This window comes from Homalodisca vitripennis, chromosome 1 (assembly GCF_021130785.1).
Source record: "Homalodisca vitripennis isolate AUS2020 chromosome 1, UT_GWSS_2.1, whole genome shotgun sequence".
Classification (NCBI taxonomy): Eukaryota; Metazoa; Arthropoda; class Insecta; order Hemiptera; family Cicadellidae; genus Homalodisca; species Homalodisca vitripennis.
In genome coordinates this window covers 116,657,648-116,685,637 of record NC_060207.1, presented here as the reverse complement: position 1 = coordinate 116,685,637, position 27,990 = coordinate 116,657,648, and the positions used below count along the sequence as shown (strand labels likewise).

General features: G+C 33.5%; 2 protein-coding genes across 5 annotated transcripts in view; both read right to left on the bottom strand.

The window, feature by feature from the left end:
* Positions 1–1,329, bottom strand: part of LOC124369944 (proton-coupled amino acid transporter-like protein CG1139) — a 40,772-nt gene extending 39,443 nt beyond the window's left edge. Inside the window, exon 1 of one of the 2 annotated variants that reach the window (XM_046828157.1) lies at positions 1,189–1,329. The gene's annotated coding sequence lies outside the window, so the exon portion shown is untranslated. The remainder of the gene's footprint in view (positions 1–1,188) is intronic. The other variant, XM_046828167.1, reaches the window with a different exon arrangement.
* A 780-nt stretch (positions 1,330–2,109) lies between these two features.
* The window catches only part of LOC124369906 (proton-coupled amino acid transporter-like protein CG1139), a 40,445-nt gene continuing 14,564 nt past the window's right edge, over positions 2,110–27,990 (bottom strand). The window contains exons 1-9 of one of the 3 annotated variants that reach the window (XM_046828084.1): positions 24,339–24,557; positions 19,228–19,406; positions 16,368–16,518; positions 12,986–13,110; positions 11,801–11,885; positions 10,018–10,293; positions 9,528–9,706; positions 8,198–8,370; positions 2,110–6,426 (exon numbers count right to left, since the gene is read on the bottom strand). In XM_046828084.1, coding sequence (XP_046684040.1) covers positions 6,179–6,426; positions 8,198–8,370; positions 9,528–9,706; positions 10,018–10,293; positions 11,801–11,885; positions 12,986–13,110; positions 16,368–16,518; positions 19,228–19,406; positions 24,339–24,350 — 1,428 coding nt within the window. In that variant the 5' untranslated portion in view covers positions 24,351–24,557 and the 3' untranslated portion in view covers positions 2,110–6,178. Of the gene's footprint in view, positions 6,427–6,454; positions 7,411–8,197; positions 8,371–9,527; positions 9,707–10,017; positions 10,294–11,800; positions 11,886–12,985; positions 13,111–16,367; positions 16,519–19,227; positions 19,407–24,338; positions 24,558–27,990 lie in introns of those variants that run through there. The other 2 variants (XM_046828075.1, XM_046828093.1) reach the window with 2 other exon arrangements.

Below are 27,990 nucleotides of genomic sequence, written 5' to 3'. Positions count from 1 at the left end.
TTGCAACCGGAAGTAGACCAAAACGGTCGGAAGAAGTTGCTTTTTGACCGAAGATAACTTTTCAGACTAACGTTTATACATACTTTCTTGATCGTGACAACATGAAAAACTCTACCACGGCACTAAAAATACATTAGATTGGAAGTAGATTATAATGGATAGAATTAGATGCATATTAACCGAAGTAGAAATTGAAATATCTTCCAGTAAACATGACTTATCTCAGAAATGTATGGTAGGCAATTTAAAAAGAATAGCATGGAGTTCATGTTATTTGCAGGAAATTGCGTTCGAAACCGCGGGTTACTGTTAGGTTGTAAAGCGTATACTCGTATATCATATGGCCTTTCAATAAAATACACCTGAAAATACTTAGCTCGTCTATCCCTAAAAGTTTTCAACTTGGCTTACGAAAAAAATGTTTGGAAATTCCTGGTATAATGTATAGGAAATTATTAAAACTAATAATGAAAATACATTTTTATAGTCTTGCCATCAATCCTATTATTGAACATTTATACTCGTACAGCTTTAGTATGGTCGCTTATATTCAGAACAACCTTATAATTGAATGCAATCATCAAAGAATTTTATGATAGACTGCGATGCCCTTTTCACAAATCAACATTATTTATAAGTTCAATAAATTTACGAACTTAAATTTGAAATAAATTGAATTTTCAAATCGGTGGTTACTACCCCAAAAACCTAACGGCGCGTGGTGTTTTTTTTAAATCAACACAGATTCTGAATGAATACTCTTTTCAATAAAAACACTCCAAATTTTAGATAACATTCTCCCAGAGGGAGTAGCATATTATTAATTCAAACATTATAAAATTATAAATTTTCCGTAACATTTTTACACATGGTGGAAAATTATGTCAATCCCTTCGATCATATTTCAGATACTTACTGTAAAAATATGAGATCCATATCAACAGCCGTTTTCTATGGGTTTGATTATAAAATAGACCAAAATGACTATAAATCCTTGCGAAGTGAACCAAACATTTGTTTGTTTCCTTTCTGTCTACAAGTAGGGTACACAACACCTTAAAGAAGTGTGACTACAATTTAAGAAAGATTTACTGGACCCAAAATAAATTACACCATCGTAACCTATGACAAAGAAGTAAAGTTATACTGTAACTGTAAAAAATATAAAGGAATTTCGTGGACACTTACTATGATCCGAGTCCTACTCTTATAAATAGTCCAAGGCTATGGCAAGGTACTTGTCGTGATAAACGTGTCTCTTGCGGTTTTGCAGTAATCCAAATCATGTTATGAAACACATCACACATCATATAACACATATTGTTATTATACTGACGTCACTTGCTATTGACACTTACAACTGAGATTATAGCTTGCAATAGATTATACGATATCAGGTTGTTTTCCAGTACTTGTAAATTAATCCGGTTTAAATTAAATTAGTCAATGGCCATTTTGATTGTAGTAATAAAAATAGTTATTAAATTTTAACGAAATACGCTCATTCCAGGATTTGCAAATGTGTATTAAACGTTCATATATATAGTAAAAAGGTATAGGAAGTATTTTACTATTGATTGATATTTTTAAACCTAATTTCTAACTGAATGAAACCAAACCATATATAGACAATAAACAATAGACAAATATCTTTATTTGTAATTTCATTAAGGCATACAGTGGCGTCACAATAAATTATAAAAGAGGAATTTTTGGTGTGTAAAATTTTCAGTTTTTCTTCAGGTCAGTTGATCCAGGAATTCCTTAATTGAGTAGACTGGTCGTTCTACCAGAAATTCCCAGAGTATAGATTTTCAGAAAAAAACTTGTTTACTTATTACTGTTTAAATTAAATGTTGTAAGTTTCAAGATGGTGGAGTTTCATTGTTTTTTAGTGCTATAAGTATATAAACAATCAAAAGCCAACCATTAAAGAATCGTCGTACCATCAATGTTTTACAAATTAACCTTCAAAACTAATAACACCTCCATCTTTAGTCTGATACTCGGGATGACAGGTAGATATGAACTCTACTTTTCTTTCAAATGCGCTGGAATGGCTGGATTAGTGCCAACGTACTTTGGTAATAATTATTAAAAAACAGCAAATGTGTATTAAACATTCATATATATTTCTCTAACATGTTAACAACATTATAACTATATAACACTTCTATACACTTCCTTCAACAAAGTTCAACTATAAATCACCTTAAGTTGAAATTCATATAAAACAGACTTTTACTATTACTATACTAAATACACTACATTATTGCCATTTAATACATTACTGTCTGAACATTATGATATATCTAGTCTATTAATACCTTAAAATCACTTAGATTAATTACTGCCCAAAGATTTCAACTATAATTTCACACAGCTCTCATATAGTACTGTATATAAGCAATTTTGGTTCTTTGTTTAAAGTTTGAAATTGACGAAGGAAAGTTTAAAATTACAAAATGATTTTGGACATTTGCCATCGTTATATCTTACAAAAGGTATATAATACAACGTTTCGAGGATTAAAATAAATCCTCTTCGTCAGGTTGGGAAGTTATTAATACATACAAAAATAAAGAACAGAAAGACGAAAAGGAGGGAAAGAAAATTATTGAACCATTGTTATATCATAGTGTTTTTATATGTGTTATACCTTTCGTAACATATAACGATGGAAAATGACCGAAAACGTGATATCCTGTCTATTTTGCGTATTTATAATGCAAATTAAAGTGTTTTTACCTCAAATCTGGTCAGTAAACGACCAGGTATAACTCCACACGTACAAAATGAAGTATATTAAGCAGACTTTAAGAGTCGTATATACGAGTACATAATATATTATTTATTTTAACCGTATTTATCATCAAGACTTTTTGGATTGCCTACCTAATTGCGTAATGGTCTAAAATGCGATAATTAATACATGCAAACCCGCTGTCAAGAGGCGTAGTAGTATCTCGTTCTGTGCCCGTTACTTTACATAGCCTACTTGTGGAATATATTGTTTCGCTTTTTTAAGGCTTAATGGTTTGAGTGCAATTACGACTTTGCTATTTAGGGAACTAAAAGAGTTTACTCTTTGCCAATACCGTATCATAATACAGGGGAGCTTTTATTGAAACTCACCCAAATATTTCACAGTAGTGAACAGTACCTGTATTTTGAAAAACAAGTAGCCTACTGCTACTTATATTTGATTTTGTAAACATCCCAATAGTTGTTACGATATTTGTTATTGGAATAGCATTTTTACTATGGGTATTGAGAAAAGGATCAAAAGGTCTACCCTTAAGCCTTAAAAGTCTGCATCCTCATTATAGCTTTAGCATAACTCTCTGACAGATGGTTTTTTTTTGTTCTATATGATTGAGAAGTATTATATTACGTTATTTATTATTATAATTATAATGTTTGCAATTTAATCGATATACCACAAATATAAAAAGTACACAAACCACATGTAAAGTTAAAATTTTATCTTCCTTATGTGTTTAGCAACAAATGAAAAATTACACAACCTCTAAATACTTTTACATTTGAATACAAATTGTGTTTGAACAAAAATTAATTTCGTTTTCGTAAATTATATTTATTTCAAATTTTAAAAACCGCCTTCCGTAGCTTTAGGCTATGTAAATCTTAAATTGTCACTGAATTACTCATATTGTTATACAAAATTCTGAAAAGACATATTAATCGATTAACATTTCTCTTAACAAAACCCATGGCGGTGAAACCTTTTGTTGTGTCGGTCCCCAAATTCGAAAACATTAAAACCTTTATCTATTCTAATATAAACTAAAATATAAATTTATGTGTTGTCATGAAATTTACCTTGTAGCTTAGATACACTAGAATCAGCTGTTCGAATCTGGTGTATCTCTACATCAGCTGGTTTTTATCTAAGTCAAAGAAACCATTGCCTACACTTTCCACAATACTGAATTAATTATTTTTCAGTTACAAATTACTTCTCTGAGGTTTGTTTAACCTTCAAAAGTACTTTAAAGCCTTGAAATATTATTTTATTTTTTTAATCTGACAAAATTTGTACAGGAAAATATAAAAAAAATTTATGTTATAAATAAACCCACTAAAAATCAATTTCTCAGTTGAGTTTTTGAATTGATGAATTTATATAAAAGAATCTATAAAGGATGGAATTTTCCAAATTTAAATAAAACATGTTTCAATGTTTTGTACAGTGCTGACACACATAAAAACTGTTAATTTTGACGGCCGCTGGACATAATTTATTTATGAGAATTTTCCAGCAGCCAAATTTAAAGGGTACATTAATTTACACGGAAAAAATGTTGTCTGTACTCGAATAAATGAAGATTCTCAAAAATTCAAAATTAGGTAGTACACAACAAAATTTGAAAAACTCAGAGAGTTCCAAATGTTCTCTAAATCCAAGAGATAAATGAGAGCTGAACTGGAAATATATATAAATATGTACATCTAAGAAATAAATACACTACTTTTAGTAATCAATACAGTTATTCTATACTAACATAATCAATCCGTTTCACAACTATATCACAGATTGCTCATTGTCATCGAATAAAGATGCAATATAAGTATCCTATCAAAGCTTTATTAGCATTAAGTATATGAGTACTGAATTTATATAATTCAGAAAACGTTGTACATCTCTCATGGATGCTATAAGAATCTTATAAAAATAATGTATAAAAACTAATTATCCTTAATATTATTTCAATGTTAGTATACATCATATTTAATTTATCATAACATTATAATAGTCTTATCTTCATGTTACATTAAATTTTTCAAAAATACATCAAGTTAAATTTGATTGTAGTGAAGATTTTCAAAATGTCAGAAGTTTCTGGGCAGAAATAGTGAATGATTAACCAAGATTAAATTTTTACTACATTTTAACGTCTGAGACGTCACGAGTTCGATTCCATCGGACCCGAAAAAATATTTTAGCCTAAAATTCGATCTGATACCTTAGTTTTGCCTCAGGCTCCTTTGAGGTACAAGAATACACAAGTTTGGCATTCGGGAGATTAAGATTTTTTTTGTGTTAGACTGATTTGCCTTAAAATTATTGAGTTATCTAATTAAAATGCCTTCGTAGAGTAATGATAAACGTAATTCTCTTACACCGTTATCATAACTATCAAGTTAAGTTTCCCAGTTCAGACCATAATGAAAAATTACAAATATAATTATGATCTTGAAATATTTCGACCTCACTGAAAGAAGAAAGCCATTGAACAAATTCTAAACCAAAGCAGGCAGCACCAGTAATTTCATTCACCAGTAAATGAACAGGGCGGTATTTTACCGTGATAGGATGAAGCTTAAGTAATCGTCAATCAATTTACTCATCAGAGATCAATAAGTATTATTCACAGACGTTTAGCTGTAATATTTCTCTGTAATAAAGAATCCCCGAATTTCAAATGATGGTTGACCTTCACCCAAGTACAATTAACTTCCCCCTTACTCACCTGCTAATGCACGTTACTAGGCCTGCCAGTGTTGGTTTAAAATCAAAGTTGAAATATTTCAAGATTTTATTGTATCAACAATTTTTCGGCGCGAAGGGACTTCGAAAATGTAGCTGATAGGAATGATAATATCATATGTACGTAGAGTTTTAACATTGCAAAATCAAACAATTCAGAGTCCAGGAGCAGATAAATATGTTGTTCATCACGAGGAAAGCTTTTCAGCCTGCAAATGACTAGCCTAAGTGTATAATTTTACTCCACTTTTGTAACTCTACGCAGAGCGTATAAAATGGATTGACTATTATGCTAGCATTTATCAGAAACTAGGTCGGAATGTTTAGTCATAGAAATGTATAAACTATAAATAAAATTAAAATGTGAACAAGAATGTTGTAAGAAAAGAAAAATAATTGCGTTTTACATTACATTAAGAGGTTTTACATTGGTTAAATCGAATATTCCAGCAAACTTCAGTCATAACTGAAGATTGAAAGGTCTCTCCCGAATAACTTGTATTAGTAATTTTCGATATTTAAATAATTTTAGGAAAACAGAAACAATGAGAGAAATAATCCATTAGTCTGTCATTTTTATCATGTAACACGTAAAGCCTACAATGTTTTGTATAATGGTCTTTGAGAAGATAAATATCAAATTGTTGTACAAACATTTGCTTTCGGTCAGTGCCTTATAGAATCGACAATCGATACTAAGCTAAAATAAGTTCCTGTACAGAAGCCAAAAACCGCAATAACGAGAGTGAGGTAGTCCACAGCCTTTCTCCAGCCGAAGATTCCAAAGTCCCGATCATTCCAGCGGATTGAAAGATCACAGAGTGGGGGAAACACGAGGGCGAGAGCAGTGCTGCTGACAGCCCCCACCAGCGAGATGAACACGGACAGGTTAGGTATCACCTCGGCCAACACGACTGTAATAATAAAACATCAGTGTAAACGTACATCAGGAGCTGATACATCTACTGCTGTCAAAGATCACAGAGTGGGGGAAACATGAGGGCGAGAGCAGTGCTCCTAACAGCCCCCACTAGCGAGATGAACACGGACAGGTTAGGTATCACCTCGGCCAACACGACTGTAACAATAAAACATCAGTGTAAACGTACATCAGGAGCTGATACATCTACTGCTGTCAAAGATCACAGAGTGGGGGAAACATGAGGGCGAGAGCAGTGCTGCTAACAGCCCCCACCAGCGAGATGAACACGGACAGGTTAGGTATCACCTCGGCCAACACGACTGTAACAATAAAACATCAGTGTAAACGTACATCAGGAGCTGATACATCTACTGCTGTCAAAGATCACAGAGTGGGGGAAACATGAGGGCGAGAGCAGTGCTCCTAACAGCCCCCACTAGCGAGATGAACACGGACAGGTTAGGTATCACCTCGGCCAACACGACTGTAACAATAAAACATCAGTGTAAACGTACATCAGGAGCTGATACATCTACTGCTGTCAAAGATCACAGAGTGGGGGAAACATGAGGGCGAGAGCAGTGCTGCTAACAGCCCCCACCAGCGAGATGAACACGGACAGGTTAGGTATCACCTCGGCCAACACGACTACAACAATAAAACATCAGTGTAAACATACATCAGGAGCTGATACATCTACTGCTGTCAAAGATCACAGAGTGGGGGAAACATGAGGGCGAGAGCAGTGCTCCTAACAGCCCCCACTAGCGAGATGAACACGGACAGGTTAGGTATCACCTCGGCCAACACGACTGTAACAATAAAACATCAGTGTAAACGTACATCAGGAGCTGATACATCTACTGCTGTCAAAGATCACAGAGTGGGGGAAACATGAGGGCGAGAGCAGTGCTGCTAACAGCCCCCACCAGCGAGATGAACACGGACAGGTTAGGTATCACCTCGGCCAACACGACTGTAACAATAAAACATCAGTGTAAACGTACATCAGGAGCTGATACATCTACTGCTGTCAAAGATCACAGAGTGGGGGAAACATGAGGGCGAGAGCAGTGCTGCTAACAGCCCCCACCAGCGAGATGAACACGGACAGGTTATGTATCACCGCGGCCAACACGGCTGTAACAATAAAACATCAGTGTAAACGTACATCAGGAGCTGATACATCTACTGTCATTCAAAGATCACAGAGTGGGAGCTTGAAATGAATGAATGAACATTCAATCATCTTGTACGTTTTGAAAACCTTGTATCATTATGCAGAAAATTAATTTTCAAGTACAGTATATTTCAAACTTTTAAAAATATTGGCTATTTGTGCTTTAGGTTCTGCTCCTTTAAAAATCTGAATTTTCCAATATAACTTATCCCACGATGAAAATGGCTAGAGTTTTATACACCTGTTGAATGTATTTTATTTTTTTTGGGTCTAATATGTCATAAAATTGCTTTAGGAATCATTAAACTAGTGTGATATTATCGCTTATAAAATCAATAATATCCAAAGTTTTGCATGTTTTACAGTAATTTACTTTTTCTAACGCTAATGAGTTTTAAGTTTGTAATGAATTTTAATATATTTGTGTGGAATTTTCAAAAAACCACTTTGTATTTTTTTCTGACCTAACACTTTGGAAAGTGGCTAGCTAATATTTTTTGTTGGGCAGTGGATCACTTGACTAGACTGTTAAGACTGTTTATAATAATGTATTAGCTAAAAGACAAAACAAGAATTCACTTACAAGTTAGTAGGCAGAGGAGAATCCTCAGTATGTATTCGTAGAGCGCCGGTTTCTCGAAAGGTCCCCAGCGATCCACCACTGCTGGCCATATCAGAGCTACCGGTACGTAGAACATTAAAGGGTAGGTGAGCAGAATTCCTATGGCTATTGCAATCTTGACAAATTGTGATAACCTGGAAAATTAAAGGTAGATTTTAGTCTATTTTAATTGAAAAAAGGTGACTGCACGTTTATTTCTTCTTACAATAAAGGTTCTTTCCTCCCTCATCTCCAGGAAAAACACAAATTATTCAATTATACTCTCTAAAACAATACATAGTTGTACATCCCCTCTATGAAATCTGTAGGAATTTAAAAAGATATTTGGATTTCAAATTATTGTGTATTTATTTATTTACTCATTTTAACAGATTTCACAAGAATTGTATACAGCAGAACCACAACATCTTAACCTCAAAAATAGATAACCAAAAAAGATGGGTTTTAAGAGCTAGTAACAAGAATAACATCAACAGTAAGAAGAAAAGCAATGATAAATTAACAAGTAACGAAGCATTAACAAATAGTAAACAACAATATGAAGAAATAATAATGCAACAACAGCAATCAAGTACAATAACAATAATATTAACAACATTAAGTAGAAATATTAGTAGAAATAATTTATTATTTTTAGAACTTTACTTAAAAACAAATAATTGCCTATAAAATATTCTGCTGAATCATAAACAATTCAACAATGATCAGGCCCGAAACAAGGTCAATCATGTAATATTAAGAGAACTCTTGTTTAATATGGTGGAAGATACAGAGTATAAGACATAGTAGGTTGGTTTAGAGGAAAAGGATAAGTGGACGAGAGTAAACCTGGAGCAGATTCAGAGTAAGGTTATCTTCTATAGTTTCGCCATACTTGAGGTAGGTACTCTATGAAGTCAATAATGGGCATTATTACAACCACTATCTTATTCCAAGCATTCAGGATACAAATAGATACTCAATTATAGTCCTGGAACAGATTCAGAGTAAGGGTAATCTCTCAGTATTTGAGTTATTCGATGAAGCAAATAATGAGTATCAGGATATCAGCCGGTATTTACCATATTTCCATATTCTCTCCATTAATCGAGGTATTCTATGAAGCCAATAATGGGCATTAGAACAATCAGGACAGAATAACAAAAAATACCCAGGTGTAGTCCTGAGGCAGATTTATAGTGAGGTTGTCCTCTATACTTTCTACGTACTTGAGGTATTCTTCAAGCCAACAATGAGCATTAGCACAGCCACGATCACATTTCTAACATACAGGACACCAAAAAGAACTCACGTATAGTCCTGAGGCAGGTTCAGAGTGAGGCTACCCTCCACATGCTCCCCGTACTTGAGGTATCCGATGAAGCCAACGATGAGCATCAGCATCGTCACGATGATATTTCCAACATTCAGGACTCCAAGAGGCGAATTAAACTTCTCAGGATTCTTCATCTCCGTTTGTAACGGTAAGACCTGAATGAAATACACTGATTACTTTCTTAATGAAAACTCGTTTATACAAGTTTTAAAACCACCTCATCAATACAATTCTTGATACTTAATAATTTGATATTGTGGATAGTTAGATCGAAGATCACACACGAGTATTGCCTTATTATACCTGTACATATACAAAACTGTTTTCAAACTGAATGGTTTATTTTCACTTTTAATTAGCAATTAAGGATTATCTTAAGTAGGCCCTAGACCTCTGGTGCGCATGTGTATGTCTATGGGCACTCAAACTCAGGTCTGTCACTGATTCAAAAAAGAAGAGGACTTACCAAACTGATGCCTTCGTAAGCGTAGATGATGGTGCCGAAGAAGAGAGGAAGCTGATGGAGCGAGGTGGGGAATGCGTGGCGGGATGAGATCGGTGGCAGATCTTTGGAAGAGATGTAGAGTGTGAGGACGACTCCTACTATCATCGTGAACGTGGCGAACAGTGACACTGGCGCTAAGTACTTCAGGTTGCGGATCAGGATGAAACCCATAACAAATGCCAGTGTGAACACCATGTTCAGATGGATCTCAATTTCAAATCCAAAGTACTTCAGAATCTGTAAAAACGATAGTGTTTTTCTTTAATTATACATATGTAGAAACACTATCATATTATGAAAATCCATTTAATACACACCTTTTTAGTTCTCAATGATAACTTGAAGTTGAACTAGCTGATGTTGAGATTCTGATAAATCCAATACACAAGGTTACAGCAAAAATATATTGTTAAAATGTACTACTAATTCAAAATTAGCAATGCACTTATCATCATCTACATCTTTCTTTCCTAGTCTTCGAAAGTAAATATGAGAGAAAACTCAGATCTCTTTAGCTACCAAGATACCTAACCAGTAGATTCAGAAACTCAGCAGAAGATGCTTTCGAAAATTACGTCTGTTGATATTGATATATAAATACTATGTAGATACGGTTCTCTATCCTTAGTCTTTGATTGGGAAGTCCTTTGGCAAGCTTATATAGTAATTTAGGGTCTAAGTTGGTATTAAGGAAACTCTCTGAGTTCTTGTTTTACAAGTTTTTTTATAAACGGTTTTAAGGGGCAAGCTATATTTGTTATAATGATATCACGGGGTGGTTAAAATCATATCAAGAAGTGATGGATGGGCCAATTGAAAAAACTATAATAGAGATACTTGTTAATATATTTAAAGGGCACTCCATAAGCTTCATTGGGACTCAACGTTCCTTAACACCATGCCCATTAGCGGCACAAAGGAAGCTACCGTTGCTACTATGTTCATTCTTTCAATTAAAGACATGTGGAATTACCTGACTTATGTGTACAGTTTCTATCCTTCCTATTGTAATACCTCCTACCTGTCTTCTACTGTTTTCTACCAAGCTCTTACAGTTCAAATATTGGCATACAATATAATTTTCCATCCAGATACAGTGAAATTTCCCACTATATCGACCCCAAAGAATTTGTTCAAAATATTCACACTTATTAAATAACAACCACAAGATCATATATTTGATTGAAGATCATATATTTTCAAAAACGGAATATTGTACGTTTTAATCTATAAAATATCAGATCATGTTGTACGCTATTTTGCATTTAAACCATTTTTGCAAAGTAAATTCTTTCTTTCTTTGTTTATTTAGTAATAAAATGGATTTAGAAATGGGATTTAAAAATCGAATGAGTTAGATTTCTGCGTCAATCTGTTCAACTCACTTCTATACAAGTACGTTATATTATGTAATGAGGTGCAATTTGTTGAGAATCTGCAGATACAATTTATCCAAACTTATTATTACGCAACAAAAGCGTGTTCCAAGTTTAAAAAATCAAGTTTCAGACAAATTCAAGAAATGAGAGGAGGATTATCGCCTCTTATTTGCAAACGATTTTATGTATTCTCAAGGCACTATAAAAGATTGCACTCTGTACCACGTATTAATCATTATACTGACAATTTGTGAAATTCACAGAGGTAACAGGATTTCCCAACTATTGTAAATGTCAACATTTAAATAGAAACATAAAGACAGCAACAGATGGTTGCCGTTTAACACGGACGACCGGACACTAACCTGGTGCGTTGTGCTGGTCACAAACACCATGTACACACAACAGAAGCCCAGCTGAGCCGTCACCAGGAACACATTCACGGCTGATCTGAAATCAAGACGAAACTTGTGTTAAAGCGATACATACCTATGTCTGAAATAATAAACTTTCCTTTAAACAAATAGAACAAACAAACTATTGCAAATTATTCTTCAACTTCAGTTCCTTGTACAACTAACTTATTGCTTGCTGTTCACACGATTCGGTGTAAAACTTATTCAATATGCTGTATAATTGCGCTGTACAACTTATGTAAAGTATAAAAAAAACATACTGAAAAAAAGTTGGCCACACTTTAACGTTATGGAGCCTAAACCTAGAGCTGTACATAATATACTAGTATATGTCTATAAATAAATTCCATAAGTTGTGGATTTTGAAAATATAATATTTATTTTAGTATATTTCTATTTTTTATCCACTTCTTCTTATAAACAGTGTGAAAAAGTTCGTTAAAGAAATTAATTCAAAATCTTAGTTTTCATGGATTTAATTACTAATAAGTTTATTGCTGGCGTCGTTTATTTGCAAGCTTATTTAATTCTATTATACTTAAATAAATGTGTTTATTTGGAGTAAAACTTGTTTCTGGGTGAGTACTTAAAACAAGTTTAAAATATATTTAGAAATAAAGTTTATTAATTTAAACTAAATGCCATATTTGGATACAGCCTAGTGGTACCATGTAGACACATCGAAACACACAGCAATTTACTCAGGGTGTGGTACTCTAACTTTCATACCAATACTGACAATGGTTAATTGTATAAAAATCTTAGGAACTCTTTTTTTCTGTTGGTGTACCAACAATACAACACTAATATTCTAATTCTTTTCGATTAATCAAACGGCCCACTTTCATAAATCGTACTCATATAGTAACCCTCAATAACCCTGACTTCACTTACTGATATCGTATATCGTGTTTTCCATATTTATTCTCTCATGATTATCATGTATTGTTACTTACAATTTTAAAACCAAAACATAGAATGAATATTTTCACAAAACCTTAGAAGAATTAAAGTCTAAAACCCAATTTATTTTAAACCAAGCCAGTAACATATTTCAAACTATATTATTGTACTATTATGATCAGTTCAACATTGCAGATTGGTTGAGCACAATAATCGGGAATGATGTATTACCTGCCATGTTTGGCGTATGTGCGGAACAACGGGGGGCCAGCATCGAAGCACAGCTCCACAGTGTCGTCAAACCCTGGATAATAGTTCAGTTTGTTCCTCTCTCTCATCAAGTTGGCACAGACGATCTGTATCGGTCAAACAGGAGATACACTCTTCACTGTCATCTTGTTTACATCATTCAGAGTTTATCACAAGAAAAGTTACCACAAGTATTATTGTAAGTATCATTCAACATGATTCAAGTGTTGAAAATAAGACAAAAAGTAAATAAAAAATGGATTCAAACGGAAGGTTTTCAACTGGTTTACTATTTAACTATTCAATAAACACACTGTATAACGTTCTATTCTTAACAAACTGGTTTTAGATAAGTGAACTTATTTTATTATCGGTAATATAATTTAGCATATTTAATCAAAAGCTATATGACCTTAGTTTTAATTTAAAAGAAGTCATAGTATTGAAACTAGTTTATGTTTGCACTGACAAATTAATTAATTTGTTCTAAGCTATACTATACAGAGTTCATTCAACACTGTATGTTTTACGAAGTATTTAGTAAAATGATTACATTTAAAACCTAAAAATCCCTAATTTTTCTCACAGAACGTAAGTAATTTATGTCTAAAACAGATTTATCACATAATGTGACTAAGTTTATTTTATTAAATTCTTCATCTCAGAAAATTCAAAATATTTTTACTAGCTAACTAAACGTTTTTATAACTATTTTTATGTATCGCTTTTCTAAATTTTAAGTGTTAGACAACTTTCCTAATGACAATTTTTCTGTAGACTGGAAGATTGTCGGAGAAGGTCTTTGAAGACTCGGGAATCGACACCATCATTTGCATTTTCATTCCTTGGAAAAACGTAGAAACATAGCAACGTGATTCAGAGGAAGGTAACGTGCCGTCCCCCTTGAACCAGGAGGATACTGTTCTGGGGCAGAAAAGTCTTCAAGAGGGGGTAGTGTTATGATAGTGTGGGAGAATGTTTCCGACATGTGGGCCCTCGATACAAAGGGATAATATATGAATGGGGAACGGTCAGTGAGTCCGGCCGTTCCCGCCTCTCCTTATCGCTGTGACCCTTCTCCACTCATCTAGCGGATTCTGAACTTCTCCACTTAAATGTTCTGGAAGCTCCAGTGGCCTTTTAAGGAGCTGGAACGACGCAGCGAGTAGGGTTGATCTCCAGAGGTGATCTGGTGAAGTTACAGAACTAGTTATCATTCTAATAATCGTGACATATGAATCTGTGTTAATAGTTATTGGCTGTGTCAGTGTTAAATAGACCCGTTTGTAATTAGATAGTTAATTTATTTAATAGTGGATTGTGACAGAATGAATTAATGACAGTTAGTGAATTGTGTAGATAAGTAGTTTATTTAAAAGCCAGCCTAGTCTTAAGTAGATATTATATTCAGATTTATTTGTAAGATTAATAAATATTTAGTGGATTCAATATTCGCCTAGTGTTTCATTCAAGCAAACCAGCAACAATAAAACAATGAAACCCCAAAACCTCACAGCATAAAAAAAAACAATGTTTTCTAATTGTGAATGACTATACACTACAATCGGAAATGGTCTAGGGGAAGGCCTATGCACAGTTTTAATATAGACCTTGACCAAAAATTATCTCAAACGAGACTGCCACTTGAGTTAACCAACATGTAAACAACATGAAAAAAGATTGACGCGACCAGCAATGACTTCGATCACAAAATTAAGAAATATTTAGACGATTTAAAAATAAATAACATTGACTCGACAGTCAAGCTCGATTTATCAGGCATCTCGTACATACCGATATAGAGGCCCTTATCAGTGGAGGTTGTGGCCAACAATAGGCTATTAGTAGTAAATTAATCATTGTTGTTTGGGGAAATCCCATTTCTTGTGTTGAGAACGATGCATAGGTCGGAAAGATCCAGTTGAATCGCCTGCTAGACCACCTACCCTGAGTCACTTACTGACTACTTTTTGGGGTCATTTAAAAAACAAAGTTTATGAGACCTATGTCCTCTAACCTAAACGACTTACAACAAAGAATAGTACAAGAAGTGGTAGACATGTCTGCTGAGATGCAACGAAATATTAAGGTTTTAAATAGTCTAATACAAACAATTAGGGGGAAAATAAACATAGGTATAAAAACGTGTTGTTAGCTACCAATAAGATTTTGTATTTTAAACCTGAAGAATTAGATAGATAAACTCTATCGCACTATGTCATAGATCAATTTTAGATATAAATAGTATTAAAACTCAAATTCTTTGGAAAACTTTGGAACTGTTAAGTTTGAAATGTAAAAAACTGTGTTTGTTTGTTTAATGTATTCTTTCTCCTACATTTTGGAGTATTTGTACAATCTGAGCTAGTAAAGCGTTATCAAGCAGTAAAATGAATGATTAAAAGTATGTTTTGAACTGTGCAAAACAAAATGAAGGCCATTTATATTATGGTAGCTAAACGTAGTTATTGTTCCCTAGGTCATTAGTAAACTGAACGAACTATTGTCTAACTTATCTACTGATAAAGAAACGCGTGTTTCACACATATATTTTCACGTGTTTGCTGTAGTTGTCACATTAGTATATTTTTTACAGTCTTATTATTTTAATACTTAAAAGGCATATTAAAACACCTAATGTATGTTTTATGTGTTTTTTATTTATTACTTCAATATAAATGGTGTACGAAATATCCCAACTCTCCATACCTTAACTTTTGAATGGTTTAACACTTTTAAGTCTCATTAGGCAATATGAAATAACGCAACATAAGGATATTTTCGATTAATTTTAAATATATTCTAAATTTTTGTACAATGTGGGATAGAGGGTATCTCTTGGTGATACAAACAAGCATTACCAATCAAATCAATTTTCGTGTCCTCCAAATAGGTACCATTTTAACAAGGTAATTATGATCAATCGGACGCTAAGTTGGATGGAGTCAACTTAGAGAACCCTAATTTCGACATTCTTTTCCGTTTGTCAAGATATTCAATATGAGTGTCATAATATGATGGTTAATTTTAGAGATCTTTTACGCACCGGGAAGGAGTAAAAACGTGTTTTATTAGTAATCTTATAGTGCTGTGTGACAAAGTCAACCTCCTCTTTTGGAGAAGTTATGATTAACTTGAACACATATTACATATCTCCAAGGGTCATTTAAAAATTCTGAACTGTTCAAAAGTTAAAGTGGATAGGGAGTATGTTTGGAACACATTGTAGTTCAAGACTACTGGTGGTTCACCATCTTATGTTTAATTATAGTTAAATTACTAATTTTATCAACCATTAAAAGGAAACTCGTATCTTATTTATATTTTTTCATAAATTAAGTTCAGTACAGAGTTAAATGTTTACCAGAATATGCTGATTGAAGACACATATTAATCCTAAGAACACTGTCAGGAAGGGTGCTAATAGTAGTCCGCCATTTTTGAAGGCATCTCCCATCGCATACATTCCCGAAGCGATGTTCCCCTTCAGAAGGTGGGCCAGTGTTTCTGCATATCTGCAACGGAAAATATGTGAGTAAACGTTCCAGGGAACTTGTTTTACAAAAATCATTACTTTAATTAAAATAGAGTATACAACGTTTTAGAAATGACAATGATACTCTATTGTTGAAAAAAATAATTTATTAAAAGTGTTTAAAATATTGATTTTGAAAATCTATATATATATATATATATATATATATATATATATATATATATATCGTTCTTCATAGCTCATAAGAATACATTCGAACTTTCATTTTGAAGTACCAACATTGCTTTAAGGTGATGTTTTTTATCATTTTTGTAAACTTTCAATATCACGGCCCTTTAAGACAACTTTATGTTTTTAAGAAAGGCATTTTTAAAATAAAAAAGATTTTAAATCATTAAAACATATAGAAACTGAATACTGGTAGTACTATATTAACACGAGTAGGTCTTATGCTCAACATACTAGTTTTAAATATGTAATAAACTAATAATATATGTAGCAATTAATAAGTAATAAATTAAGGGTTTGGCCGACGTAGTGTAACGTTGATTAATAATAACTAGGCTGCTTCAAATAATATAAACTAAAAGAATTTAAGTTCCGGTTTATATAGTGTAGAAACTTTTATAATACAATTAAATTCGTGAAATATTTCACCTTTGCTGTCGAGGGATGTAATTAACAGATATATTTTAAAATTGAATATTTTTTATTTATTACGAACGTTTTGGTTACAACTCTTAATGAGCTTTCCTTCTGACAAACAAAATAGGAAAACTTTTCTTACATGTGGTATTTGAACCATAATTTTTCAATATATTTTAATTGGGCTTAAATAAAAACTGTCGAAGATCAGGATACAACATTTTTACAGTACATGAAAGATGACTTCACTATGTGATATTTTTTTAAAATATATTAGTCAATTTTCCTTAAGAGAAGTTGTATATGGTTGTTGGAATGAAAAATACAGTTTTTAGTTTTCGTTATTTTTTGTTTAGAGCATCTTTAACTTCAAAGTAAGACCAAAATCATTAAACTATAAAGAGTAGTTTTAATTGTATTAGTATACAAAACAAGGGCTGCACGGAACGCTTTATAAGGTTAATTCTGTATCCACCATATCGTCTTATCTTTATATGCGATTCCTAAAAATATATTTGTTTCAACTCATCTTAGGAACGCTTGTCTTAATAGCCACAACATATATCTGCATGATTTTTAAATTATTAAAAATGTGTACAGTTTTAAATATAAATATGTTTTAGATATGTGTTAATTTTTAAAATCTTTAAAAATAATATATGTTTTTTATATTTTGTTAAAACTTGCTCATGAAGTATATGTAGAATAGTATATACAGCATATAACCCATTAAATTAGGAAAAAGGTAATAGTCTAATTTGATTTTCAGTTAACATTGTTGAACAAAATGGAAGCGGTCTGCCGGGACTGTAACTTACCGGCCGAGAATGCTGACTATTACGCAGCAGAGCCCTTACTTTCTGCTCATAAATGTTGTATTTATTTCTATTCTGTCACATGTGTGTTTAAATAATATGTAATAAAAGGTCAAATGCCTGTCAAACTACTTTTATTATAGAATTATAAAAAATCTTGTTTTTATAATTGACAATAACCTAATTTAATTTAAAGAAAAATGTATCCTCAAAAGTACTTGCTCATGGACTTCATTTGGTCTGATAGTAAATAAATAATATAATTTTTCTCTGTTTTAAGTTTTGCCTACGAGATCTTTGTACTTTGTGTGACAATAAAAGAGTAACAAACTGACCTAATTAATTAACGAGTAGGAATTTCCTTTTTAACACGTATTAAAGTGTTAAGACTTATAAAATGTCTTAGTGTTCAGGACACTACTATCAAATACACATACATTCAAAAAAGGAAGCTTTATTTACTTCCACTTTCATTGTGAAGCAAATGAAAGGAGAATACTATTAATGTAATACAAAAAATTCATTTTTAGTGTCTCCGAGAGAAAAATTACATGTTAAATGTATCATGAACATATCTTCGTCAAATATTCGTTTTGACATGAGCCAAGCCCAGACCTTGTGCCCCAATTCTTCCAAAAAAGATGTGGAGAAAAAGACGATAAAGGACACCGCATTACAATGTTCTCATCTTAACGGCAAATTGTGCCCTCAAACTTAAATTAACTAAATTGAATGCTTAGTTCAACTACTTCCATAATATTTACTGGCACTGGAAGTTTAATTCTGTTTATTTAATGTTTGGTAGTATTAGAAATGTGATGCATAATAGTGTGTTGAACTGGAACATATGTGAATAGATTTCTATGTTTTAATACTAGCCTATCGGGTTCCGGCAACCCCAGGTACATTAACACCTCTACAAAGTGCTTTGATATTCAATGAAAGAGTCCGTTTTTCCTAATAATGGTGTTTAAATACCCATAAGAAGTTAATACAATTCTCTCCAAGGTGAAAATCGAGAGCTAATTATTTGAAGGGGAGAGATGCTGGGTTTGTGGATTTTTAGAAAGCATATCCCAAAATCTGGCGAGAGACCAACGAGATGATAAATCGGCACAGATTATTATCATCCATAATAACGACATGACTTCCCGCGAGTAACCTGATAATCTCACTGAAACCTGTTTCGTTTTGAGAACAAGACCATAAGAATTACAGTATCCACAGCCAAACCGAGGGCTATCACGGTCATGTGACTCTGTACTCACGAGGTGGGGTGTTTGGGTCGCTGCATGTGTCCCACTCCCTCCACTGCCGGCAAGTCTGCAACTTTGGGCTTGTTGTCTCCAGGTTTGCCCAGAGTTAACCTGCTGCCAGTTGTCAGCTGGTCGGTACTCTCCCACATCATCGCCTTGTTGTCGGTCCCATGGAGCACCGTGGCGTTGTTCTGTAAAATCACATTATAAGTGATGATTCATGATGTTTGTAAAGATGATTAAGTGTACATAGCTGATGAAACAGTTGGTCATGTTGATAGTGTAACAACTCTATTTGTTTTTTTGTTTTATTTTATCAGTGTATCAGTGTATCAATGAAAGGATTGTAGGAACATTACAATCTAGATTAGCTAACCATTCAACACGCCAAAGAAGAAATAAAACGTGCAGCACCGTCAGCTGTTTAAACTCTGGCAGTGAGCGTGACTTTATCTAAGTAAACCATATTGCAAGAGCAACCAGTGGTTTTACAATCCGCGTCCTCTGCGGCGGTGTTGCTAATTAAAGGACAGACGAGTTCAGACTGTAATTCAGGTAATGCGGAGTTATGTGCAGTGATGGCAAACACTCCTACAGTACTTCAAATCTACCTTCGTCAGAAATGAACTCTGAACAAGCAAGTTATTTCTTCATTCAAGAACATTAGAAACTTCATATATTGCTAGTTATAACAATATATAATCAGGAACACTAACCTCCAAATAACTTATCACATTAGGATTACATTGCCAATGAGATCATTTGTATTGGAAAGCAAAGTCTAGTTTGGACATTTTAGGATACAATTAAAAATAGATTCCTGGGATAGGAAAATCGCGAGACTTCAGCAATAAGTCTCGCGTTTAAGTAGCTTCTTCTGTCAAAGTAGTTCGGTCTAACTTAAACTAAAATTTCATAGAAAAAACTTAACCTACCTTTGTTTTATTCATGATTACTTTTAAAGTTTTAAATAATGTTTGTTTTTTTATATCATTATTGTTATAATAGTTTACTTTTTCTCCTGTTCAGCAAGTTTACTTTTTCTCCTGATAGCGACATTGCAACGAATAGTATATTAGTCTCAAACGTAAAACTTTCAATTACCTTATTAATTTTATTTTATACCAAAGTAAAAAAGATTGACAAACGGAGACAATTACACGCGCAGTGGAGCATAGGAATAAATATGCCACATTGACGTAATGTTACCACAGACACCATATTTCGTGCGAAGCGACAGACAAACGACTGAATTCTAAAAAGGAATGGAAAAGTTTAGAATTGAGATATGGCAACATTTTTCATAAAACAAATAATAATATCATTAATTTATAATAACAAGTTTAGTTTATGAGTTTAACATGTTGACTGCGGCTGACGCATTACGACACTTAGGGAGGACTGAGAGTAGCCAGTCCCACTCAGTATACACCAACAGTGAAGTTGTTAACTACATGTATTTTAGCTAGACAGTTAGTGTACAATACTTTAACACGTTGACTGCGGCTGACGCATTACGACACATACGGAGGACTGAGAGTAGCCAGTCCCACTCAGTATACACCAACAGTGAAGTTGTTAACTACATGTATTTTAGCTAGACAGTTATTGTACAATAATTCAACACGTTGACTGCGGCTGACGCATTACGACACTTAGGGAGGACTACGAGTAGCCAGTCCCACTCAGTACACCAAAAGTGAAGTTGTTAACTACATGTATTATAGCTAGACATTTATTGTACAGTAGTTTAACACGTTAACTGCGCCTGACGCATTACGACACTTAGGGAGGACTGAGAGTAGCCAGTCCCACTCAGTACACCAAAAGTGAAGTTGTTAACTACATGTATTATAGCTAGACAGTTATTGTACAATAATTTAACACGTTGACTGCGGCTGACGCATTACGACACATAGGGAGGACTGAGAGTAGCCAGTCCCACTCAGTACACCAACAGTGAAGTTGTTAACTACATGTATTTTAGCTAGACAGTTATTGTACAATAATTTAACACGTTAACTGCGCCTGACGCATTACGACACTTAGGGAGGACTGAGAGTAGCCAGTCCCACTCAGTATACACCAACAGTGAAGTTGTTAACTACATGTATTTTAGCTAGACAGTTATTGTACAATAATTTAACACGTTGACTGCGGCTGACGCATTACGACACTTAGGGAGGACTGAGAGTAGCCAGTCCCACTCAGTATACATCAACAGTGAAGTTGTTAACTACATGTATTTTAGCTAGACAGTTAGTGTACAATAATTTAACACGTTGACTGCGGCTGACACATTACGACACATAGGGAGGACTGAGAGTAGCCAGTCCCACTCAGTATACATCAACAGTGAAGTTGTTGTACATGTATTTTAGCTAGACAATTATTGTACAGTAGTTTAACACGTTGACTGCGGCTGACGCATTACGACACATAGGGAGGACTGAGAGTAGCCATTCCCACTCAGTATACACCAACAGTGAAGTTGTTAACTACATGTATTTTAGCTAGACAGTTAGTGTACAATAATTTAACACGTTGACTGCGGCTGACGCATTACGACACTTAGGGAGGACTGAGAGTAGCCAGTCCCACTCAGTACACCAACAGTGAAGTTGTTAACTACATGTATTTTAGCTAGACAGTTATTGTACAATAATTTAACACGTTGACTGCGGCTGACGCATTACGACACTTAGGGAGGACTGAGAGTAGCCAGTCCCACTCAGTATACATCAACAGTGAAGTTGTTAACTACATGTATTTTAGCTAGACAGTTATTGTACAGTAGTTTAACACGTTAACTGCGGCTGACGCATTACGACACATAGGGAGGACTGAGAGTAGCCAGTCCCACTCAGTATACATCAACAGTGAAGTTGTTAACTACATGTATTTTAGCTAGACAATTATTGTACAGTAGTTTAACACGTTAACTGCGGCTGACGCATTACGACACATAGGGAGGACTGAGAGTAGCCAGTCCCACTCAGTATACACCAACAGTGAAGTTGTTAACTACATGTATTTTAGCTAGACAGTTATTGTACAGTAGTTTAACACGTTAACTGCGCCTGACGCATTACGACACTTAGGGAGGACTGAGAGTAGCCAGTCCCACTCAGTATACACCAACAGTGAAGTTGTTAACTACATGTATTTTAGCTAGACATTTATTGTACAGTAGTTTAACACGTTAACTGCGCCTGACGCATTACGACACTTAGGGAGGACTGAGAGTAGCCAGTCCCACTCAGTATACATCAACAGTGAAGTTGTTAACTACATGTATTTTAGTTAGACATATATTGTACAGTAGTTTAACACGTTAACTGCGCCTGACGCATTACGACACTTAGGGAGGACTGAGAGTAGCCAGTCCCACTCAGTATACATCAACAGTGAAGTTGTTAACTACATGTATTTTAGTTAGACATATATTGTACAGTAGTTTAACACGTTAACTGCGCCTGACGCATTACGACACTTAGGGAGGACTGAGAGTAGCCAGTCCCACTCAGTATACATCAACAGTGAAGTTGTTAACTACATGTATTTTAGTTAGACATATATTGTACAGTAGTTTAACACGTTAACTGCGCCTGACGCATTACGACACTTAGGGAGGACTGAGAGTAGCCAGTCCCACTCAGTATACATCAACAGTGAAGTTGTTAACTACATGTATTTTAGTTAGACATATATTGTACAGTAGTTTAACACGTTAACTGCGCCTGACGCATTACGACACTTAGGGAGGACTGAGAGTAGCCAGTCCCACTCAGTATACATCAACAGTGAAGTTGTTAACTACATGTATTTTAGTTAGACATATATTGTACAGTAGTTTAACACGTTAACTGCGCCTGACGCATTACGACACTTAGGGAGGACTGAGAGTAGCCAGTCCCACTCAGTACACCAACAGTGAAGTTGTTGACTACATGTATTTTAGCTAGACAGTTATTGTACAATAATTTAACACGTTGACTGCGGCTGACGCATTACGACACATAGGGAGGACTGAGAGTAGCCAGTCCCACTCAGTATACATCAACAGTGAAGTTGTTAACTACATGTATTTTAGCTAGACAATTATTGTACAATAGTTTCAGTAATTTATCAATCCTAAACGAGACCAATTTTTAAACTCAATGACGAGATAAATCCCGAAGTTTTGCGTGGTCCATAATGAAACCAATCCCACATTTGCTAAAACCTCACCTAAAGCATTTGACACAGCTTAATATATATAGAAATTAAATTTGTATAAATGGCAATAGCCGACTATAATTTAAATAAACATTGAATCACAAATGTACTTGCTCCGCTGGGACTCGAACCCGGATCCCTCACTTACCAGGTGAATGTGCTACCATTATACCACAGAGCCCTTACTTTTTATGATTCAATTATTATGTATTTGGCCATATCTGTCAAATATGCGTTTAAATAAAAACTAACATATGATTGGAAGACCAAATACCTGTAAAACGATTTTATTTACATTAATTAAATTTGTACTGCATAAATGGCAATAGCCGAATTTAATTTCAATAAACATTGAATCTCAAAAAGTACTTGCTTCGCCTGAATTCAATGTTCTTGTGTTTCAATGTTTATTGACTTTATACATATATATATATATATATATATATATATATATATATATATATATATATACATACATACATACATATATAGTTATTTAATTTATGTGTATGTGTTCCAGTGAGGATGAGCGGTCTGTATTAACCCCAACAAATCCCCCTCCACTAGCTTATGCATATGTTTAGTAATACATTTTAGATTTTTACGAAATTATACCCAAACAATTTATCTACACACGACAAGTGTATGAATGAAATAGACCAAGGACAAAGTGTAGCCTTTTTTCTGTTGATGTATTAAAATTTGATTGTTTTATAATTAAAATATTACATTCTTCCAGTAAAATTCAGTTTTTGTCCCATTACTTGCCATCCATAACATTTTGCACCGGTAATTTCTTATATTACTAAATTAATATTATAAACTTAAGGTTAAATTTAAATTCAAGTTAGAGCTACTAACTTTTGAAAATTAAAATTAAAGCCATTTATTAAACTACCACTTACTTTTAATTCCATGAGTTGATATCTTATATATTTATTCTTTACTTTAAAAATGCATATTTTCTTTATTTTCTGTCTATTAAAACAGGGACGTTTAAAAGTAAAAATATTTTAAAGTAATAGTTTTAAATGACAAATAGTTTAGCAAAAAACGATCAAATTGTAAGCAACCACATCGTAAATAACCTCACCAGCAGGTACTACACCTTGATGTACTGTTGAACTATAATTACATCTCAACTCCCACCGTTGTCCTCAGTTACATCACATAGAGGTTGTCCTTGCCGACAACAGGCGGCATACGGTGTCACACATCATGACAACCGAACCCACGCTCTCCTGATATAGAAAAATGCTAATACGCAATATTTTAATTTTAGCAGCGGCGAGTAGCATGACAAGTTTGGATTTACAGTTGAGATTACAATGGAGATTTGAGAAGAAGAATTTTATTTCCTGCATGAGGAGCCTGACCCCATAATGTAAATTGAAAGCTTTGTATATATTTAATGATTTTAGATAAAATCTAGCAATTTATTAAATATGACCAAAATATGTTCACACTTTTGCCTTGGCGTTGTAGACAGTACTTCACCATTTCCATTCTGGTCTTTCTGCTCAATTAAGACTTAGCCTATCTTAGCTCAAGAATTTCTTCAATACACATGGGTTTGTTGATTATTTTCGTATGGAATTCTATAAATGTCCTATTTAAAGAGAATTTTATACAAATTTGGTGTACACCTTTTTCTAGAACTAAGCAGTGTGAGTTATAGAATTTGAACATGTGATGAAATGAAGAATGCCTTAATTATAGACGCGTAGGTGATAGCCAATAAATTAACCTTTGGTTTTACTTAATCAAAAATTGTGAAACCTTATTAATAAAGAAACTTTACTTCTAAAAGAAAGTCATATTTGAGGTAAAAATTGTATTTATTATGACACCTTTTAAATCAATTTAAGTGTTTAAAAAGTATCACTGTATCTAGTGATATTCAAATGTAAGATTTGCATGGTAAATTTCGTCATGGCAAAAATACAATCAGGATCGTATATTCACATTTTCGCCTATACCAAACAAGACAAATTCAATCATTATAAATAAAGATTTATGTTGTGAGTTGATAATCACATCACTCGAGAACTGCTAGACCGATTTGGCTAATTTTTTTATTTAAAATGTGGTCCAAATCTGTATTTATGGAGAAGAAATTGAAAAGTGTTCAGAGAAAATAATAAAAATGTTTTTGAAAAATAATGCAAATCTGATACTAAACAGATGATACATTCATTTGGGGCTCGTAAAAACGGTGAAACTTTGTGTTTAAAGTCACAACACTTCTTATTTTAACTTGTTTTATAATCACTGTAAAGAACAAAGTTTATCCAGATAAGGAAATTTAAAAAAATATTAGTTAAAATATAATCTTAACTGTAAATGTTAGACGATATAAAGTTTACATCGTCAATCAATTGATGTTGTGTAGTGACTAAATTGTGTGGTGCAATGAAAAAGATATTATCCAATCTTTACTTCTGATTGCGCTAGTGACCGATTTAAACCATTTAATGCATACAAAAATAATGTTATTTAAACACTGTGATGAAGAAAGCTGTGAATGCTTACTTATAAGGTACAAGAGAATGGTTGGCTTCCTTGCATGGTATTTACTTAAAACTAAAAACAGAGGAATGGACATGCCTCTCTCGATGTCTACTCATCTCTTTTCTATACAATTTTTGTCCAAGCCTACTCCCATCGTGTAAGCATTTCCCGTGAATTATGACGCAACCTTGGTCAACGTGAGTCAGTCTGACACGGTAACAAACGCTGGATTCGTAACCCCGTAAAAATCTCTAAAAATACAAAATTCCATGTTTGACTATTTTAATTATTACCCACCCATAACACAATTTAAACCACATGCGTACCAAATTTCAAATCTACTTTTCTCAACATCTACCTTCAGAATCCCCTTTCATATTGAAATTGGAAAATGTATTATCTTTTTAGTCTTAATATCAACAAATATTTTGAAACGTATGGGTTCGTAAAGTTTCAAGTTACTACGGCCCTTTTTATTGAAGGGACTACTACGTCATTCAGTAATTCAGTGAGACGAGGAGGCGTTATTGTAATCTATTATAAATGATGGTTGATGACTTGTCTTTGATTTTTAGATTGGAATGTATACACCGTTTTTTTTTAACTACAACATAAATAATTCGTGGATGAAGTTTTGTCACTTTTTTACTTTATGTAATGTTTATTAGTATAAAATTCACATAAAGATCGTAAACAGTTTCGATGACTAAGTGACTGCAATAAAATTATGCAGATACCTTTTAGCTAAATATTTATCAAATCAAGTTTAGATATTGATACAAGTTACGAATACTGTACAGTGTTTTGTAAAATTTATAACGATAAAAGAAATTTTACACACTACGTTTACTTTTTTTATTTTCCAATTGTTTTTAAATTTTTTGTTTGAAATTGTAATACAACACTGAAATATTTTATGCGCCACATAAATTGTTTCATAATTATATAATTTCAGCAAATTCAATAAACAGTAATGAGATAAATGCAAAAATCCTCTAACCATTTGTCCTATTTGCCTTATCTAAGTGCTAGTTTATTTTTATCCTGAGTTTGTGTTTTAATTTATAAAGTCAATTGACCGTTTCATTTGTAATAACTACTGTCCTAATACCATTAAACCTTTATATTTTAAAGATCTGGTTGAATTTAATATGCTTATTAAACACTTTATTTGTAATTTTATAATATCTAATATAAGAACAATTACAAAAATATATACATATAAACATGTAACATACAAAAATGTATATATAATAACTATTTTTTAAGGAGTTGGTATAATTTTAAGAAAACTAGGCAGAAATATTAACATTTCGCTACAAACCAATGTCAGCGAAGCTTACATTATAATTAGACCCCAGCAATACTAAAAAGACCAGTAAGTATAAACTATTTCATGGAATATTCTAATCAAACGTCTGAAACAACTCACACAGACACTAACAGCGCTGACTGTATACACAAGTGATACTACACCTTCTCTAGAGCAACAACTATACACACTAACACAAGGCAACAGTATCTCGACAGTAATGTGTATGCTTGTTTCAACCGACTTGCGAATAAGAACACATTTGTTTAAACGTTTAATACAAAACTAGGGAACACCCCTGCTCCCTTCATAGACCGTCTCTACGTTCTGTGCTCAGCTTCTCCACATCTGAAATTATTACAGTTTGTTACTCAAAGACTTCTGGAGTTTTCTGGAATCCTGTAGTAGACCATGAAACTTTCCACAGTAAGTCTCAGGTATAATGGTTTGGAAAATTTCAATCTCCGCTCCTAATCTTGTGTCATTGCTCAAAGACGATTATTGGACTGCCTCCAATTGGGACTCTACTCGGACCATTATCACAAATAGATGTCTGAGGCAATCTATGGTCATTGGAAGAAAACTGCATCTTATTCCGTCATGTTATTCCCCACAGTAACTTTGTAGTACATATAGTTATTTGAAACATTCGGACAGATTTTTTAAAATGATTTCGTACATTTGCCACCGTTGTATGTTACAAAACATATAACACTACTTTCGAGGATTGAAAA